The 19,505-nt window shown below is 41.1% G+C and overlaps 1 protein-coding gene and 1 pseudogene across 9 annotated transcripts in view; both read left to right on the forward strand.

The window, feature by feature from the left end:
- DZANK1 (double zinc ribbon and ankyrin repeat domains 1) overlaps positions 1–19,505 on the forward strand; it is a 71,506-nt gene that overhangs the window by 29,186 nt on the left and 22,815 nt on the right. For all 9 annotated transcript variants that reach the window (XM_086701597.1, XM_086701601.1, XM_086701596.1 and 6 more), the window contains 3 exons: positions 307–424; positions 5,100–5,213; positions 13,105–13,197. In XM_086701597.1, coding sequence (XP_086557723.1) covers positions 307–424; positions 5,100–5,213; positions 13,105–13,197 — 325 coding nt within the window. The remainder of the gene's footprint in view (positions 1–306; positions 425–5,099; positions 5,214–13,104; positions 13,198–19,505) is intronic.
- LOC147582615 (zinc finger protein with KRAB and SCAN domains 1-like) lies at positions 13,529–16,774 on the forward strand (annotated as a pseudogene).

The following is a 19,505-nucleotide window of genomic DNA, read 5'->3' on the forward strand; positions in this document are numbered from 1 at the left end:
CAGATCCTGTGTGATAGGACGAGTCTGAAGTGGGACCAAGGCTGCTGCTGAACTTCTGCCACTGTCAGGAAGTGAGGTAGCCAGGCCAGGTGAGGGGCACCGGCGGGTCCAGGTGGAAGGCCACTTTGTAATAAAATGACTGGAGAAGCATCTCCTGTCTTCAACTTGGTCCATAGCCTTTGACAGTGGTCTGCTCTTTGTTTTGCTTTTTATTTTCTAAAATGTTTGAACACTGTGAGATTTTCACCTGACTTCTAAATGTGAACCCCTCAGAACGTGGCCAACGAGGAACCTATTTTGTTGTAGGTGTGCCCACTGCCTGGCCCCCCGCCCATCTGACCCCTTTGCTCGCTTCTGTCAGGAATGCGGCTCTCCTGTCCCGCCCATATTTGGCTGTCGTCTCCCACCCCCAGAAGGAGCTCAGGTGAGCAGCAGAATCTTTAAAAATGCCTTTCATTGGTTTATCTGATCTTTAATAGCAGCAGTAGCATTGTACCTGGGACACGTGATCCACAAACATAAATATTTCTTGAAAAAATTACTGGCAGGTTAATGTCTTGCTATCCAGTCTCCTACTTCAGGATGGAAAACCCCAAAACCTTAAAAGTTGCCTTAGTTTCCATTCAAGAATGAAAAACCTTATTTGCAATGCCAGTGCAGGTGGCCTTACAGAAGCACAGGCTCAGAGGGAGACTGAAGCCTTATTGTTTCAATGATAAATAAGAATGGATAAGTATGTATTTCCCACTCATGTGATATTTCAGTTCATGACCTGGGTACAGTAAGGAAATATATTCTGGAAATAACTGGAGAGAGGTATTTGTTACAAGTCTGTATATCTATAAGATACATCGTTTTGTCCAAAGACGCTGTTTGTATAAGCTATAGATTGATCAGTTAAAAAGTTTTGGCTGTTAAGTGTAGATAATAATTGGTATTAACCTACTAATAAGTTTATAGTTAGTTAGAAAACATACTCAGTTTACTAACAATCAAAACCTTCATTGAAATGTATTATCTGTTATTCACTTGATACTTTAGGGTTTTTTGGAGTAGGGTTTACAAAATGAAATAAAAGGACCTGTGACATGGACTGAAAAATAACCATTTTTAAAAAGATAGTCACAAGAAAAAGCCACTAATTCAGTGAGGTCAAGCTGAGTTCTAGAATTAAGTTCTATCTTCAAGCAAAGGGTCAGAATCTAAACAGGTATCTTTTTATAATTTATTCTAATTCATTGCTCAAGACTATTGTAGAAGTTAATTTAATTTACTATAACATATTTGGAACTTCATAAAGAAGATAAAACAACAAATAAAATATGAACAGCTCCTGTCAGTTTTAATTTTCCTTGCTTATATTCATTCGTTGGTGCAGCGTCCGTTCTTTTTCACTTGCCTGAAAACAGATTTTCAGAGCAGGGAGGAAAAGTTGCCAGAGATTATAAATATTTTAAATGATGAGCTGAACTTTGGAACATCTATATTGTCCCCCAAAATAATATTTGTTAATATGCTGTAATATATAAACAGCTTTGTAATTTGAACTATTTATTAACTACTTATTATGTCCTGCTCTCAGCTGGGTTTCTGGGATTTGAAGGGGTGGAGCCTCCTCCTGGCTCTTAGATCCAAGACACTCAGGCTCATGAGATGCAGAAGTCACCTTACAGCTCCAGGTCCTCCCTTCATTGTCCTGCCCTGTGAGTGCTGGAGCAGGACCCTTTATACGTTTCTCCTGTGCCAGCTGGCTATGTGTTCATTTCTGTTAGTAGAGGGACATTGCTGCTGGAGGGACACTGCAGGAGAATGGGCTTGGCTTTTCTTTCTGGTTCTGGTATGCTTTCCACTCTCTTTGCTCTGACGGTGCTCACTAACCTACAGGAACCCAGTTGTGCTGAACCCCAATGAGTTTCGGGGGCACCTCATGGACAGCTGCTCAGTGAGTTTCACTGGCATGCCAGCCAGCTTCCAGATAGTCCTCAGGCATCCCAGTGGGCCGTTTGCCAGCGAGTTTCAGCAGCATGCCTGCACGTGGCTTCCCAGCATGTTCTACGGGCTCCCCAGAGGGAGATTTCCAAACAAGTTTCATTGGACTCGGTTTTTTGCTTCTTTTCTTGCCAGTTTGGGTCCATGTCACCCCAATTGAACTTCCCCACCATCCAATGGGTGACAGCTATACTCCTTTCCTCCCCACTTACTTATCTTTTCTGTAACATATATTGTCCTACATATTACATCCATATACGTTATGAACCGAAAATGCAGTGTTACACGATCTTACATCATTTAAAGATGAGAGAAGATGTTTATGCACTCATTTATATTTACCCACGTATTTATGAAATCTGGCCTCTCATATCTTCTCTTTCCTGTGAAAGTCATAATCTAGTGTCACTTATTTTCAGCCTGGCAGACCTCCTTTGCTAAAGGCATGTCTGCTAGCTGTTTCTGCCTTTGTTTATCCGAGAACATTTACTTTGCATCCTTTTTTGAAAGATAGTTTTACTGGATGTAGAATTCTTGTGTGACAGTTATTTTTAATTTCAGCCCTTTGAACATATTATTCTCCTACATTCTGACCTCCGTGGTTTTTGATGTATGTGATAAGTCATTTTTTCTCTTGTTACTTTTAGGATTTTCTCTTTGACATTCAACAATTGTACTATATTGTGTCTAACTGTGGATCTTTTTGTGTCTATCTCTCTTGGGATTAATATTCTTGGAGCTAATGTTTTTCTTCAAATATGGGAAGTTTTGGCTAGTATTGCTTCAAATTCTTCTTCTGCCTCTTTCTCTCTCTCCCTTCCTTCTAGGACTTCTTTACATGTATGTTGATAGGTTTTATGTTGTCTCACAGCTTGTTTGATAGTCTGTTTATTTTCTTCCATCCTTTTTCTCTCTGTTCTTCAGATCAGAAAATTTCTATTGTACTATATTCATGTTCATTGCTTCTTTCTTCTGTCTTCTCTGACCTGTTGTTGAATCCCTCTGGAGATTTTTTTTTTTTTCCATTTCAGTTATTTTAATTTTTAACTCCAGGTTTTAATATGATTGTTTTTAAAAAATAATTTCTATACCCTTATTTATATTCCCTATTTTTCAGATCATTGTCATCATACTTTCTTTAATCTTTTAAATATGATTTCCTTTAGTTCTTTGATCATTTCTGTAATAGCTGTTTTGAAATCTTTGCCAAATCCAACATCTGGGGATACTATTTGTATAGACTGTTTGGCTTTTTTTTTTTTCCCTCTCCCTGATTATAGGTCACACTTTCTTGGTTTTTGCATACCTCATATTTTTTCTTGAATTCTGGACATTTTAGATTATATAATATATTGTAACAATTCTGGATTCTGACTTTTTGTCCTAGTGTTTTTTTTTTTCTTTTCTTTTTTTGTTTTGTTTTGTTTTGTTGTTGTTTACTGGGATTAAATTTTTCATGTTTCTCTCCCCTAAAATGTATGGCCACTGATATCAGGTATGTATGTATGTATGTATGTATTTATTTATTTATAAGTCTGGATCACCCCTGGGTCTGCATAGCTTAGAGCTCAACTGAATGTTGGCCAGAAGTTGTGCTCAAATACCTTAATTCTGTAAGGCTTCCACTCTCTGCTGAGAGATCTGTGTGTGGGCTGGACCTAACATTCAAGCTTCAGGCTGTTTACAAGTCTGCCCCAGCTTTTACTTTATGCTGAACTCCCTTGAATCTCCGTGTATAGCCTCCATCAGCCAGAGATGTGTTAGTGGCTTATGTTCACTCTGGTTTATGCCGCACATGTGCATATCCTCCACTCAACTAAGGGTATATGGGGAGCTTCTCAAGCCCCCTATATTTGACCTTCCTCCTGGAACTCTCTGTTAAATCCCTAGCTAGTTGCCTCAAACAGGACCATGATTTCAGGCTAGTAGAGCCACTGGCCCTCCCTGTTTGCTTGCCACTAAGACTGTCATCTGAACAGTCCTCCAAATCAAGTGAGCCCTGCCTATCAGCAGCTGCTGGTTTCTGCAGTCTGTTCTGCCCCAGTGAGGCTACCACACTAACAGAGCTGGGGGAGGGTGGGGATAGCCTTAAGCAGGAACCATGTAGACTTGTAGTGTTTTTATCTGAAATTCACAACTTTTCAGTTTCTTGTGTGCCTTTGGTGACTTTCAGAGTCTGAAATGATTGTATTTTGTATCCAAAATGACAGTTTTATCCAACTTTTTTTTTTCTAAGTTTTTATTTATTTATATTGAGAGAGAGAGAGAAAGCACAAGCAGGGAAGGGGCAGGGAAACACAAGAGAACAATAATCCCAAGCAGGATCCACACCGTCAGTATTGAGCCTGATATGGGCTCGAACCTTCGAACCCCGAGATCATGACCTGAACTGAAGTCGAATGCTTAACTGACTGAACCTCTAGGCTCCCCAGTTTTATCCAACTTTATAATTGCTTTTTGGAGAGAGGATTTGTGGGCTTCCTTACTCCACTGTGCTTACAAGATATTTTTGGAGTGTCTGGGTGTCTCAGTTGGTTAAGCATCTGACTCTTCATTTCAGTTCAGGTCATGATCTCATGGTCCATGGATTCGAGCCCTGCATCAGGCTCCACACTGGTTGGGATTCTCTCTTTCTCTCTCTCTGCTCTCCCCTGCTCACACACACTCTCTCTCAAAATAAACTTGAAAAAAAGAGATATTTTTTCCTTTTTAAAAAAATTGTTTTTAAGTTTGTTTATTTTGAGAGACAAAAGAGTGCACTCACATGAGTGAGGGAGGGACACAGAATCCCGAGTAGGCTCTGCACTGTCATCACAGAGCCTGACATGGGGCTCGAACTCACAAACTGCAAGATCATGACCTGAGCCGAGATCAAGAGTCACACACTTGTCCGACTGAGCCACCCAGGTGTCCCAAAGATATTTTTTCTTTTCTGTTTTTCACACGCCTGTTTTCCACAATAAACATTTTTTACTCACAAAAGAAACAAAATTAGATTAAAGGTAATTATTTTAAAATGTTTTTTACAAAAGCAAATCAAATCTTATATTCTAAGATCTACTTATACCTTCGGTTTTTGCATTCCAAGACAAACCTCTTTCTTTGTGCAGATGGGCTTATGTGCAGAGTGTGGAAACATGGTGCCCATGAACACTCCCATCTGTGTGGTGTGTGAGGCCTCTCTTACTCTACAGCTGCAGCCACAGGCCAGCCTCCGCTTGAAGGTAATGAAACGTGATTCTGTAAAAGCATGAATAAAATATATGGAAAGTGATATAAGCAGTTAAATGTCTTTAGCTGGTGGAGTTGGTGAACAGTTGATAAACTAATATCTGTGAACAAAATCCATTCTAATGGTTGGGGACGCATGCTGCCCAACAGTTTGACCTGCCAATAGGATCTATAATGTAAGAGAGATACAAGGAAATGTGTTCCCTGAACATGGATTTGAAGGCCAAAATGCATACAGCTAACTTAGACAATTTTTTTAAGAGTTTATTTTTTTTAAGTTTATCTATTGATTTTGAGGTGGGGGGAGGGGCAGAGAGAGAGAGAATCTCAGGCAGACTCCACACTGTCCACACTGTGGAGCCCGATGCAGAGCCCGAATTCACAAACCATGAGATCATGACCTTGAGCCGAAATCAAGAGCCGGTTGTTTAACCGACTAAGCCACCCAGGCGCCCCAACTTAGACAGTCTTTTATTTTTAGTAATAAGAAAATGCATAGATTTAATGTCAGTTGGAATAGTAACACTCCTAAGTCACTTTGTGGATTTTCATTTGGGCAAATGGAGAAAAGGCAAATCCACTTTTTCTTCTACCTCCAAGCTCCCCTTCACTCTGAAAGTTTTTTTTTAATTTGATAAGAAGTTGTTTATTAATACATTCTGAATATACTTAATATTTATTTTTATGCCACTAATATGAGATAAAATGTTTAAACATATTTATTAAAGTTTTGTAAAAATTTTATAATAAAGGGACTTTGGATACTGAGGAAATTCTGAATCCCTATTTGCCGCTCTGCTTAAGGATTCTTGACTGAGATAACCAAATCTTTTTTCTTTTTCTAACCATTCAGCTATTTACTCCCCAAATGATCCTCTTTCCTCTCCTAGACATTCTTGAATTGGACATGCCTGCCTGCACTCTCAAGATTTCTCTCATTTTCTCTGCTAAGTTTTGTTTTTTGGGTTTTTTTTTTTTAGGACTTTTTTTTTTTTTTTATGAAATTTATTGTCAAATTGGTTTCCATACAACATCCAGTGCTCATCCCAACAGGTGCCCTCCTCAATACCCATCACCCACCCACCCCTCCCTCCCACCCCCCATAAACCCTCAGTTGTTCTCAGTTTTTAGGAGTCTCTTATGTTTTGGCTCCCTCCCTCTCTAACCATTTTGTTTTTCTTCTTCCCCTCCCCCATGGTCTTCTGTTAAGTTTCTCAGGATCCACATAGGAGTGAAAACATATGGAATCTGTCCTTCTCTGTATGACTTATTTCACTTAGCATAACACTCTCCAGTTCCATCCACGTTGCTACAAAAAGCCATATTTCATTCTTTCTCCTTGCCACGTAGTATTCCATTGTGTATATAAAGTGCAGTTTCTTTATCCATTCGTCAGTTGATGGACATTTAGGCTCTGAAAGGTTTTTAAGTATTCCAAGCAATGCAAGCCTTCAGAAATGAGGTGTGGAAGAACTGGCTGGGCCAAGGTCAGGTAGATGAAAATTTACTAATTTTTTTGTTGGATGGATGGAGCGGGGAGTGGTAAGAGCCTGAGGTATTATAGTCAGTGGATACTCGCTTTAGGGTCCCTTGAATAGTAAAGATTGAGGGAAGGGGTCTGAGGAAGGAGTAGTCTCCAGGGGTCACAGGCATTCAGGCCTAGTCTGAGGCTGCTGGCATCCGTCACCATGGTGCAGCCATGAAACTTCCTTCAGCTGTTTCTCTGAGTTCTGCCTTGCACCTCTGGTATGAACCCTCCTGCGCTGAAGGGATTTTTCAAAGACACCTTCGATGTGACTTTTCCCCAGCGTGCTGCTTCCTGGACCACTCTCTGGTCCTCTGCACCCAACATTCCCTGGGCTCTGATCCCTGGACCCACTGCCCCTGTGCCTGCACACACTTGCAGTGGTGGAGGTGGCAGTCGTGGTGGGTTGGTGGGGGCACAGAGAGAGAATTCACTCACTCTTACCAGGGGCTGGGGCCAGGGATAGCTTTTTTTTTTTTTTAATTTTTTTTTTCAACGTTTATGTATTTTTGGGACAGAGAGAGACAGAGCATGAACGGGGGAGGGGCAGAGAGAGAGGGAGACACAGAATCGGAAACAGGCTCCAGGCTCTGAGCCATCAGCCCAGAGCCCGACGCGGGGCTCGAACTCCCGGACCGGGAGATTGTGACCTGGCTGAAGTCGGACGCTTAACCGACTGCGCCACCCAGGCGCCCCTAAAAGGGGGTGTCATTCGAAGGATATCGTGGGAGGCACAAGCGTTTGCCAGATCGGGAAGGGATGGGACAAAGAAAAGTGGCTTGTGTGTATATGCCTGTGTGTGTTGGCGGTGGGGTGGGGTAGAGGGCATTCTAGGAAGATGTCCAGAGACTGGAAACTGCAGGGTGTGCTTCAAAACTGTGTAAACAGTTTGGTTTTGTTGAGCTGCAGAAATGCTGGGGGTGCTGTGGGCTGTGCAAGATGGCGCCTTCTCTACCATACTTAGCAGCTCAGATTTCTCCCAGTGCACCCTGAAGGGTTGAAAGCAGGGATAGGATTTAGTCAGGCTTGATTTTCTAGAGAGACTTTTATCACCGTAACATCTGATCTTAAAGGGAAATTCCTGATTTTTATGGCCAATCAGTATTGCTGCCTCTACTCACAGGATACCTGTTTGGAAACCCTGGGCTGAGAATCTGCATCCCAGGGGCTTTCCCAAGTGTTACAAGGGCAGTGGATTTTTAGATAACATTTTCACCCAGAGAGGCACCTCCAAGGTCAGTGGGAATTCCTGTTGTTGACAGAAGCCAACAGCCTTACCTTCCCCAAGGCACCAGCAGGGACTGTTATTTTTGTGTTGTTCTCCATCTCACTCCACGTAGTGCATGAAGCACCACCCGTCCTCTTCCTGCCCACAGTCTGCTGCTATGGACCGATCTTCTGTTGATTTAAAGGACTTGTCAATGCTGAGGGATATATATATATATATATATATATATATATATATATATATATATAAATATAAATAAAAAATATATAATATATAAATATATATAAATAATATATATACATATATATAAATATATATAAATAAATATAATAAATATATATAAATATAAATAAAATATATATATATATATATATTTTTTTTTTTTTACTGCCAAGATTAGAAGCTATAGTAGCAGAAGTTTCTCCATTTACTCTCTGGCACAGGTGCCTATATTTCAGAATAAGAGAGGATTTTACACTTTTAAAAATTCTCTAATTTTTTGTAACAAGTGAAATAGTCCCAAGATATACAAAGAAGTGCATAATTTCCCCACCCACCTCTATTTCTATCCTCCTGAAATAACTGATGATAATAAATACCCTTCTATGTATTTTTTTTTTTAATTTTTTTTTCAACGTTTATTTATTTATTTTTGGGACAGAGAGAGACAGAGCATGAACGGGGGAGGGGCAGAGAGAGAGGGAGACACAGAATCGGAAACAGGCTCCAGGCTCTGAGCCATGGGCCCAGAGCCCGACGCGGGGCTCGAACTCCCGGACCGCGAGATCGTGACCTGGCTGGAGTCGGACGCTTAACCGACTGCGCCACCCAGGCGCCCCTCTGTGCATTCTAAAAAATACATAGAAGGGTAGGGGCGCCTGGGTGGCGCAGTCGGTTAAGCGTCCGACTCCAGCCAGGTCACGATCTCGCGGTCCGGGAGTTCGAGCCCCGCGTCGGGCTCTGGGCCCATGGCTCAGAGCCTGGAGCCTGTTTCCGATTCTGTGTCTCCCTCTCTCTCTGCCCCTCCCCCGTTCATGCTCTGTCTCTCTCTGTCCCAAAAATAAATAAATAAACGTTGAAAAAAAAATTAAAAAAAAAAAGAATGCACAGAAACATGCATATATATTCACACATTTGGATTTGGATTTGTTTTGGTTTTTATTTATTTATTATTTTAGAGGTGGGGAGGGGCAGAAAGAGAGAGAGAGAGACAGAGGGAGGGAGGGAGAGGGAGAGGGAGAATCTTAAGCAGGCTCCACGCTCAGTGCAGTGGCCTGGTATGGGGCTCAATCTCACGACCCTGGGATCGTGACCTGAGCCGAAATCATGAGTAAAATGCTCAACTGACTGAGCCACCCAGGCACCCCTTGTTTTGCTTTTTAAACAAATGTATCCCACTGGCCATTCTCTAAAGTTAAAAATTAATTTGAGCATCTCGTATTTCACCAGAATACATGAGCTTTCCTTTACCAAGAGATCATCAGTTTTCTTGGGACTCCAACTAGCAATATATAGCATACCTCCAGGTCTCCAGTCATATTGGGTTCCCAAAATCTGAGAGGCCTAGGGCAGGGATCCTCTTGAAGTTATTACTGAAAAAGTTCTGATGATTCACATGACTGGGGCAGTTACCTCCTTATGGGACCCCCCGACCTCTGACACAATGATTTGGGGCTGAAGCCAGTGTGACCACAGCTCTGCATCAAGCAGAACTTTAGCTTGGCGTCTGTTACAAGATCCACTTTGAGCTGAAGTTTGCAATGACCTACTACATTCTTCCTCACTTCATTTTGTCAAAGCCTTTCACCTAGATCAGAAATTTGTTCTTATCTTCCAGCTACTTCGCAAGGAAAAATTTTACCCCAGTAACTGACTGGGTCCACCAAATTGCTTAGAACCATTCAACTAGATATACTGCAAATGCTGTGGATGAGGTGGCCAATGAAGTATTGACTTTAAAAAAAAAGGCCTCATCATAGATGTGTAGCATCTTCTTTAAGGTAGTCTGATGGTGGCCTCAATCCCAAGTCATCCCTATCGATATCTATGAGTTAGTGATTATGATGTAAAATTATTTCTATCTGTGGGTTATGGTCACTGTTCTTCAAGGAAGTGAGCCATGACATGGTGTTAAAAAGCCACCACCAAAACCATTAGAAACACCTGTTGACCAAGAAGGCTATGTTTATTGGACCTGATAACAGTAAGGTAGACTGGTACTTTGTCTTGGTAGTGTCTCTGAAGGGAGAAGGCAGGGGAAGGTATTTATAGGATTTTAGTGATGCACCTGGGTGATTGCTGGGTATTCTCTCTCTCTCTCTCTCTCTCTCTCTCTCTCTCTCTCTCTCTCCGCCTCTCCCCTGTGCACACTCTCTCTCTCAAATAAATAAAACTACAATTAAAAAAAAATTAAGGGAGTTTTGCAAGGCAGGGTTGGGATAGAGCAGAGTTAGTTTGGATTGGGCAAAGTTATGACATGCTAGTTTTAAATTTAGTTTATTTAAAGAAATTTTTTTAAATGTTTATTTATTTTTGAGAGAGACAGAGACAGAATATGAGTGGGTTAGGGGCAGAGAGAGAGGGAGACACAGAATCTGAAGCAGACTCCAGGCTCTGAGCTCTCAGCACAGAGCCCAACGCGGGGCTCGAACTCACGAGCTGTGAGATCATGACCTGAGCTGCAGTTGGACGCTCAACCAACTGAGCCACCCAGGTGCCCTAAAAATAGTTTATTTAAATAAAACTTTAATATACTTAAGGTGATGATGTTTTAATATACACGTACATAGTGAAATAATTACTCCAGTCAAGCTAATTAACATATCCATCTCTGTATAGTAGAAATTTGCTAAGAGAGTAGGTTCTGGTGTTACCAGGTCACATGCACATGTGCACACGTGAATGCACACAAACAAATGTTAACAATGTGAGGATATACTGATTTTGGATTGTGGGTCCTGCAAGGTGAGGGTCTTGAGGTAAGCTGTTGGACTTAATAAGTAAGCAGTTTTACTGGTTTACACTCTTTCCAGAATATTTCCTGCAGCAAACAGCTATGTTATTTTTGTTTGATCTTAGTATTTTTTTTAACACAGGGACAAGAAATTTGATTCATTTCTCAACAACAAGTGTCACCAGATCTTTTCTGAGGCAACATGCTCAGGAAGATCACAGCCTTAAATCTCACAGAAAAGCTCTGGCAGTTGTAGATCATGCTACAAAGACTTTAAGCAACTTTGAAAAATGCTGGAACCAGGGAGTGTCAGGATCCATTGAGAGCAAGTCTGTGATCCTCTGCCATTTTGAATAGCAGTCAGCTGGCCATTTGCACATTAGGAGTTCTTTGAGTTGCAAGAACTTGGAATCTTCTACTAGAGTGGAATTAACCAGTCTTGCAAAGGTCAGGGACTTCAGAGCCTTCCTAGTGGCATTGGAACTAAAACCTTGGGAGTTGGATTTTCTTTCTCTTAATGGTCTTCTTTGCCTGTCGAGCTTCAGAACACATGGTGTCAGTTTCAGGACACCTGGGAAATGTAGACACTGGAGTAGAAAGGAACATTTGTGTGGCACTGGGCATTGATAATTGAAGGGAATAGTATCCTGATAGTGCAGAATGGTCCAGTGACTGAACAGCTGTTAGCAAACCTCTGATAGCTGAACTCTAGTTAGACTATTTTAGTCTTTCTTTTCTTTTCTTTTCCTTTCTTTCTTTCCTCCTTTCTTTGTTCCCCCCTCCTTCTTTCTTTTTCCTTCCTTCCTTCCTTCCTTCCTTCCTTCCTTCCTTCCTTCCTTCCTTCCTTCCTTCCTTCTTTCCTTCCTTCCTTCTTTCTCTTTCCTCCCCTCTCTCCCTCCCTCCCTCCCTTCCTCTCTCTCTCCCTCTGTCCCTCCATCCCTTCCATTTTCTGCATTGCAACCTATCTTCAGTTTCCTGACTTGGAAAGTTGCACTTACCATTTATTTTCTTTTTTCTTTTTTAAAAAAACTTTTTAACATTTATTCATTTTTGAGAGACAGAGCACGAGCGGAGGAGGGGCAGAGAGAGAGGGAGACACAGCATCCGAAGCAAGCTCCAGGCTCTGAGCTGTCAGCACAGAGCCCAATGCAGGGCTTGAACTGTGAGATCATGACCTGAGCCAAAGTCAGAAACTAACCCAACTGAGCCACCCAGATGCCCCATTACCATTTATTTTCTAAGATAGTCTTTTCATTTTTCCATTTCTGAGTGAGAAAGTACAGAGCAAACCTAAATTCATTAACATGAAGCCCCATGGGGTAAGCCCCAGTCCAAGAGCTAGATTACTTATAATTTTTTTTTAAGTTTGTTTATTTTTGAGAGAGAGAAAGAGACAGAGCATGGGAGGGACAGAGAGAAGGAGAGAGAATCCCAAGCAGACCCTGTGCTGTCAGTGTGGAGCTGAATGCAGGGCTTGAACCCACAAACTGTGAGATCATGACCTGAGCTGAAATCAAGAGTCCGACGCTTAACCGACTGAGCCATCCAGGTGCCCCAAGAGTTAAATTGCTTGTAAACGCATAGATCAGCTTTTGCTAGTCTTGGACTTTTCTGTTTATTGTTCAAGCCATGAGACATAAAGCCAACAATCATGTTTTCCACATTGGGGGGGGAAAAAAAACTCAAAAAACTGACACATAATCAGTGTAAAATTTTGCATTTTAAGGCGAAATGAACACTCATTTTCAGTTTGTTTCTTCAATTTGGGTTTTGTTTCTTTTAAAATTATTTTCGGGGGGGCGCCTGAGTGGCTCAGTTGGTTGACTGTCCGACTTCGGCTCAGGTCATGATCTCGTGGTCTGTGAGTTCGAGCCCTGCGTCGGGCTCTGTGCTGACAGCTCGGGGCCTGGAGCCAGGCTGTGTCTCCCTCTCTCTCTGCCCCTCCCCTGCTCATGCTCTGTCTCTCTCTCTCTGTCAAAAATAAACATAAAAAAAATTTTTTTAATTATTTTCAAATTTCTGACACTGTTTATGTTGTAATAATTCCTAAACAAATCCTGAGTGTTAAAAAAAAAAAAAGGTCAATAGATGGCTGATTGACTGAAAAGACTGCTCAAGGATTTCTTTGCATGGTTGTTTGCTCAGAGGAACATGTTTTTCTTATTCTTTCTTTTTAAGGAGAAAATAATCTGCCGCACCTGTGGCACAGGGAATCCAGCTCACCTGAAATACTGTGTCACCTGTGAGGGAGCCCTGCTGTCATCACAGGAGGTGGGTTGACTGCATGTGTCAGTCCTATACTTAGTGTCTGCTAAATGTCTAGCGTTAATAAGAATGAAGAAATGCAACCTGCAGAGGAGGGAAGAAGTGGCAGAGTGGAGAAAGACACTGAAAGCAACATTTCTCAATGTGGAGAGGACTTTCTATATTCACCAAAACAAAGTTGTTTTCAACGTTTTAACTTCAGGGGGGAGTCAATAAAATCAGCAATTTCTTACAACTTCACTTAGTAACTTTGCATAGAAGGCTGGCAGTAGCCAATGGGAAAGTGGACCACTTATAATTCTTTCAAAGTCAGAAGTATGTCTTTTTTGACCGTGCCATGCTATTTTTTGAAATTGAAAGCCTGGTGGGTACCCATTTCTGGATTTTCTAGCAGCCTATTTTGAGTATTCAAAGTGAAGGAACAGGAGTATGGACAACTTAAATACAGTGAATGGTTCCATTTAGGTGATTGGTTGTTTACAAGATGTTTCTGGTGAAGAGGAGGCTTTAAAAATGACTTCCAGGTGACTGTTGCCCTAGCCTAACGATAGATACCAAAAAGAAGCTGGCATTTACTAGCCAACTTAGAAGAAAAAACTTGCTTCCTTGGGGCCATTGTATATATTTTTGAGTGTTTGGGGGTTTGTTCTCATCTCAGAGAGATTCCTTTGGAAATTGGACAGACGTGTGATGATTCTCATAGGGTCTGTAATATATATAGATGTAAAAATACATAGAACTCTAACATATAGGATGGAGGGAGAGGGATATGAACCAATGGTTGTAAGATTTCTGTATTTTATCTGATGAGGTACAGTAATAATTAATTAGACTGTAAAAAGGTAAAAATCTATATTTTATGGGTTCCTGGGTGACTCAGTTGGTTAAGCGTCCAACTCTTGATTTTGGCTCAGATCATGATCTCACGGTTCATGAGTTCGAACCCCACATTGGGCTCTGGGCTGACAGTGTGGAGCCTGCTTGATATTCTCCCTCTCTCTCTGCCCCTCCCCTGCTTGCACTCTCTCAAAAATAGATAAATACACTTGAAAAAAAATCTATGTTTTAATCACTAGGGCAACTACTCAAAAAGAATGCCAAGAAATACAGAGAAAAAGTTAATGGGAAAATTCAAATATAATTCTAAAAAGTATTCAAATTACCCCCCCCAAAAAAAGAACAGGAAAGTAGGAACAAAGAAAACAAAACAAATAGGAAAAATACAAATCAAATAATGAAATGGTAAGTCAAAACCAAAACATCAATAATTACATTAAATTTTGTGGACCAAACATTTCATCAGAAGGTAGTGATTGTCACCATGGATTTCTATAAAAAGAAAAAACAGGGACTCCTGTGTGGCTCAGTTGGTTAAGCACCTGTTGATCTCAGATCAGGTCTTAATCTCAGGGTCATGAGTTCAAACCCCGCGCCAAAAGAAAAAAAGAAAAAACAACTCTATGCAAGCCACAGACAAGACCTAACTATGTAGACTAAAAGTAAATATATAGTAAAAAATTCCATGTAAACGATGTATACAAGAGGGCTGGAGTGGCTCTATCAATATAGGAGAAAATAAGTTTCAAGGAAAAATATATTATGAGAGATAAAATAAAAGATATATATACATATATATATAGTGAGATTGTTATTTTGTAACAATAAAAGTTAAATTCATCAGGAAGACATAACAATCAAAAACGTTTATGAGCCTACCAAAATACATGATACAAAAATTGGCAGAATTAAAGAGAGAAGCAAACAATTTCAGAATTATAGCTGGGGGTTTTAATGCCCCTTTCTCAGCATTTGCTAGAACAGCTAGACAAAGGTCAGCAAAGGCGATTAGGGTCTGTGCAACCATTCACTTTGACTTAATTGATGTTTCTAGAATAATGTACCCCCAAATGATAGACAACACACTCTTTTGGACATGGTTAGCATTGAATGGGAGTGTATTATCGGTTCCAGAACAAAGTACCACAAACTGAGTGGCTTAGAACAACAGAGATTTATTGTCTCACAGCTTTAGAGGCCAGAGGTCCCAAATCCAAGTGTTGTTGGCAGTGCTGTTCTCCCTGTGAGGCTCAAGGGAAGGAATTCTCCCATAATTCTCTCCTAGCTCCTCCTCTCCCCTTCTGCTCTCCTTCTTGGATGCCATATATTCATCTGTTGAATTGTTTGATATAATTTAAGGTCCCTGAGGTTTTGTTCATTAGAAAAAAATCTCTTGTCTGGTTCCAGTGGTGGGCTACAAAGCTCTGTGCCAGGTAGTTGGTTTCCTTTTCTTAGAGTGGGTTTCAGGCTTCCAGTCTGGTCACCAGGCAGCTCCGCCCCACCCCGCCCTGCCCTCTGTTGTGGTACCTGTACAGGAGTCTGAGACATCCCTTTCCAGAGTCCCAGAAAGGAGACTGAAGGGTACCTAGAGACTCAAACAAATCAGTCCAGAATGATAAAAGAAGGTCACCATCAAATGAGATGATGACCGAGGAGTCAGAAGTTGTCCTAATATCAGCTCCCCAGGTCCAGGTTCCATCAGAGAGCCTCTATGAAGACTCTGTCGAAGACCATGAGACCATGTCCCAAAGGAATCCTTCCAACGCTGCAGCCTCCTGGCAGACGTTCGGGAAATTCCACTATGAGGATGCAGCTGGACCCAGGGATGTCCTCCGACATCTCCAGAAACTTTCTGGACAGTGGCTGAGACCTGATATTCAGACAAAGAGCAGATTGTGGAGATGCTGGTACAGGAGCACTTCCAGGCTGTCCTGCCCGAGGAGCTCAGATCTCAGGCCCGGAGATGTCGGCCTAGGGTCAGAATCACTGCCACTGGGTTCTTGTGCAGCCTACATGTGAGAAGTAACCAGAGGTTCACTTTGTTGTTTCAAGAGCCAACTACAGTGATGGGGAAACGTGAACCTCAGTTTTTTTGAGCTTGCCTTTGACTAAATTGTAAATAAGACTGCATCAAAACCCACGTTTGGATGTCTGTCTGCCTGAGACTGCTCTAATTCCTGGGACTGAGCTCCAGAAAGAGTTTCTTTAATCCCCTGTTAGGACAACCAGCCTGTTGCTTGTTTTTGCTCTGTTGAATGCCTCCTTTTTTGCACTTTCTGACATGCTTTACTATGTTGTTATATATCCAAAGAAGTAATTGCCTCAACTTTCAGAGTTCTTGATTCTTGCTGTGGTGGCATGAATGGAAGCTATTGTAACCCCGTCTAGTAACTCTCATTTGAGATGTCCTTGAAATACTGAAGTTTGGTCCTAAAAATCGTTTTTTCTCTTCTTTACATTATATAATTTCTTTTTTTTTTTTTTTAACTTGTTAATGTTTATTTTGTGAGAGAGAGAGAGTGTGAGCTGGGAAGGGGCAGAGAGAGAGGGAGACACAGAATCTGAAGCAGGCTCCAGGGTCTGAACTGTCAGCACAGAGCCCAACCTGGGGCACAAATCCACAAACTGCGATATCATGACCTGAGCCAAAGTCAGACTTTTAACCAACTGAGCCACCCAGATGAATCAAATTTATTTCTTTTTAAAAAAAAAAAAATTATTTATTTTTGGGAGAGTGCAAGTGGGGGAGGGGCAGAGAGGGTGACAGAGGGTCCAGAGCAGGCTCCACACTGATGGACTGATAGCAGAGAGCCTGATGCGGGGCTCGAATTTACGAACCACAATTATCATGACCTGAGCTGAAGTCAGATGCTCAACCAACTAAGCCACTCAGTTGCCCCTATAATTTCTTTCTTTCTTTTTTTTAAATGTTTATTTATTTTTGAGAGAGAGACAGAGCACAAGCAGGGGAGGGGCAGAGAGAGAGGGAGACACAGAATCTGAAGCAGGCTCCAGGCTCTGAGCTGTCAGCACAGAGCCCGATGTGGGGCTCAAACTCACGAACCATGAGGTCATGACCTGAGCCGAAGTCAGATGCTCAACTGACTGATCCACCCAGGTGCCCCAATTTCTTTCTTTAAAAAAGTTTATTTTATTTATTTTTGAGAGAGAGAGAGTGCAAGCAGGGGAGAGGCAGAGAGAGAGAGGGAGAGAGAGAATCCCAAACAGGCTCCACACTGTCGGCATGGAATCCGACACAGGACTCAAACTCATGAACCGTAAGATCGTGACCTGAGCTGAATCAAAGAGTTGGACACTTAACTGAATGAGCCACCCAGGTGTCCCTACACCACATATACACCACATAATTTCTACTGCTCTCTCTTCAAGTTCACTTACTTTTCCCTTTACCATCTCCTTTTAGCTATTAAGTATATACAGCAAATATTTTATTTCAAATGTGTTTTTCTGTTCCAGAATTTTCATTTGTTTCCCTTTCCATTGTTTCTATTTCTCTCCTGAGATTTCCTAACTTTTTATTCATTATGGGAAGAATGTTTGCTTTAAAATTCTTTTTCCAATACCTGATTTACCCTAGGGTTGGGCTAAATTGATTTTCTTTTCTTTTGAGAGGTATTAGTTGTAATTCATTCCAGGCAATGAATTCCCCAAACCAGGTATACATATTATTGCCTGCTAAAGCAAAGCAAAGCAGAGCAAACAACAAACCCAGCACTCATCAGAGGCTAGTAACAGAATTCAGAAGCTCCACAAACTAACAGGTATAATGCTAAGATCCAATCTAAAATTCCTTAGCATACTAACAACCAAGAAAACTGGGGTTTTTTTAGAGGTAGGGGGCAGAAATTCTGGTTTCCGTTTAGATATGTTGTCTTTAGCTGAACTGCTTTGAGTATTCTGTGCCTGCATCTTTCAGGGGTTAGTAAGAGATGTGAGTACAGAATTTGGGGATCCCCTCTCTGTTTCTTTTCTTTCTGGGAGTTCCCACCTCTTCAGTAGCCAAATACTTCACAGTCTCAGTTTTCTGGTTCTCCTAGTCAGAATTCTGCCCTTTCCCCACTGTTTCACATGCAGTATTTTAGCCCCAGGCTCAAATGAAACTAATTTTGTATAACTCCCCTCCTCCTTGTATGTACTTGTTACAAGAGTCTATCTGCTTCTGTTCATTCTCCAGTGCCTTCAGAAATTATGAGAAGATTTGATAGTTTTCTGGTTGGGAGTCATTTGGCATGGTCTTATTCTGTCATTACCAAAAGGAAAATCTGCATAGTTTTTTTTTTTTTTTTAATATTGTTTTAATGTTTATTTATTTTTGAGAGAGAGAGAGAGAGAGAGAGAGCATGAGCAGGGGAGGGGCAGAGAGAGAGAGGGAGACACAGAACTTGAAGTGGGCCCCAGGTTCTGCGTTGTCAGCAACAGAGCCGGACACGGGGCTTGAACCCACGAACTGCAAGATCTTGACCTGAGCCAAAGTCGGATGCTTAACTGACTGAGCAACCAGGCACCCCGGTTTGGTTTTTGTTTTTTTTTTAAAGATGATTTCTGTTACATAATATGTGGTGTGGCTTTTTTTTTTTTCCTAAAAAAATATACTGCTGAACTGGCAAGTTGAATAAGAAAACCCATCTATTCTCAAATCAAGTCTGATACAGTTTTACTCTTTTGTTGATTATTTTTCTTTTATTCCTCTGACTGAGCATGGTTTCAGACTTTATGTCACGCTCTCATCATGAAATCACACTTTGTAGTTTTCCAAGGTGCTAGAGAGAAAAATAGTGAGATTAAGAAAGCATAAAAAAAGAAGACAGTAGTGCTTTGGAATTCTTGGAGTGATCTTGCTGATAAATTTAAGTAAATTGTCAAGCAAAAAATGTACCTTCTCAGATAATCTGAACTTCTTACATAAATAGTAAAATAATTTAAATTGATTTTATTACCTGTCAGTGATGTAGTTGTTTCTGGGTCTCACATCAGCAAAACTGTTTCAGGAACAATTACAACATTGAATTTGTTTTCAAAATTTGATTTCTATTTGAAAGGTATATCAGAGTTTGGATGTCACAATGAGGGTATATATCATTGAAGTGCTATAAAAGTAATAATGTGTATTCATTCTGATAGCTTATGTCTTTTCTTTGTTTAGCAGCATTACTATGGATGGGTTAAAATAACTTTTCTTTCTTTAAAGCAATGTTATGGGAGAAAATTCCACTTGAACTGTAGATGCATTTAAACAAATTTTTTAATGTTTATTTTTGAGAGAGAGAGAGAGAGAGAGAACACAAATGGGGTGGGGAGGGGTAGAGAGAGAGGGAGACACAGAACTGAAACAGGCTCCAGGCTCTGAGCCATCAGCACAGAGCCCGACGTGGGGCTCGAACTCACAGACCATGAGATCATAACCTGAGCCAAAGTCAGACACTTAACTAACTGAGCCACCCAGGCACCCCTAGATG

Source organism: Puma concolor, chromosome A3 (assembly GCF_028749965.1).
Source record: "Puma concolor isolate L17-30 chromosome A3, mPumCon1.1.hap2, whole genome shotgun sequence".
Lineage (NCBI taxonomy): Eukaryota > Metazoa > Chordata > Mammalia > Carnivora > Felidae > Puma > Puma concolor.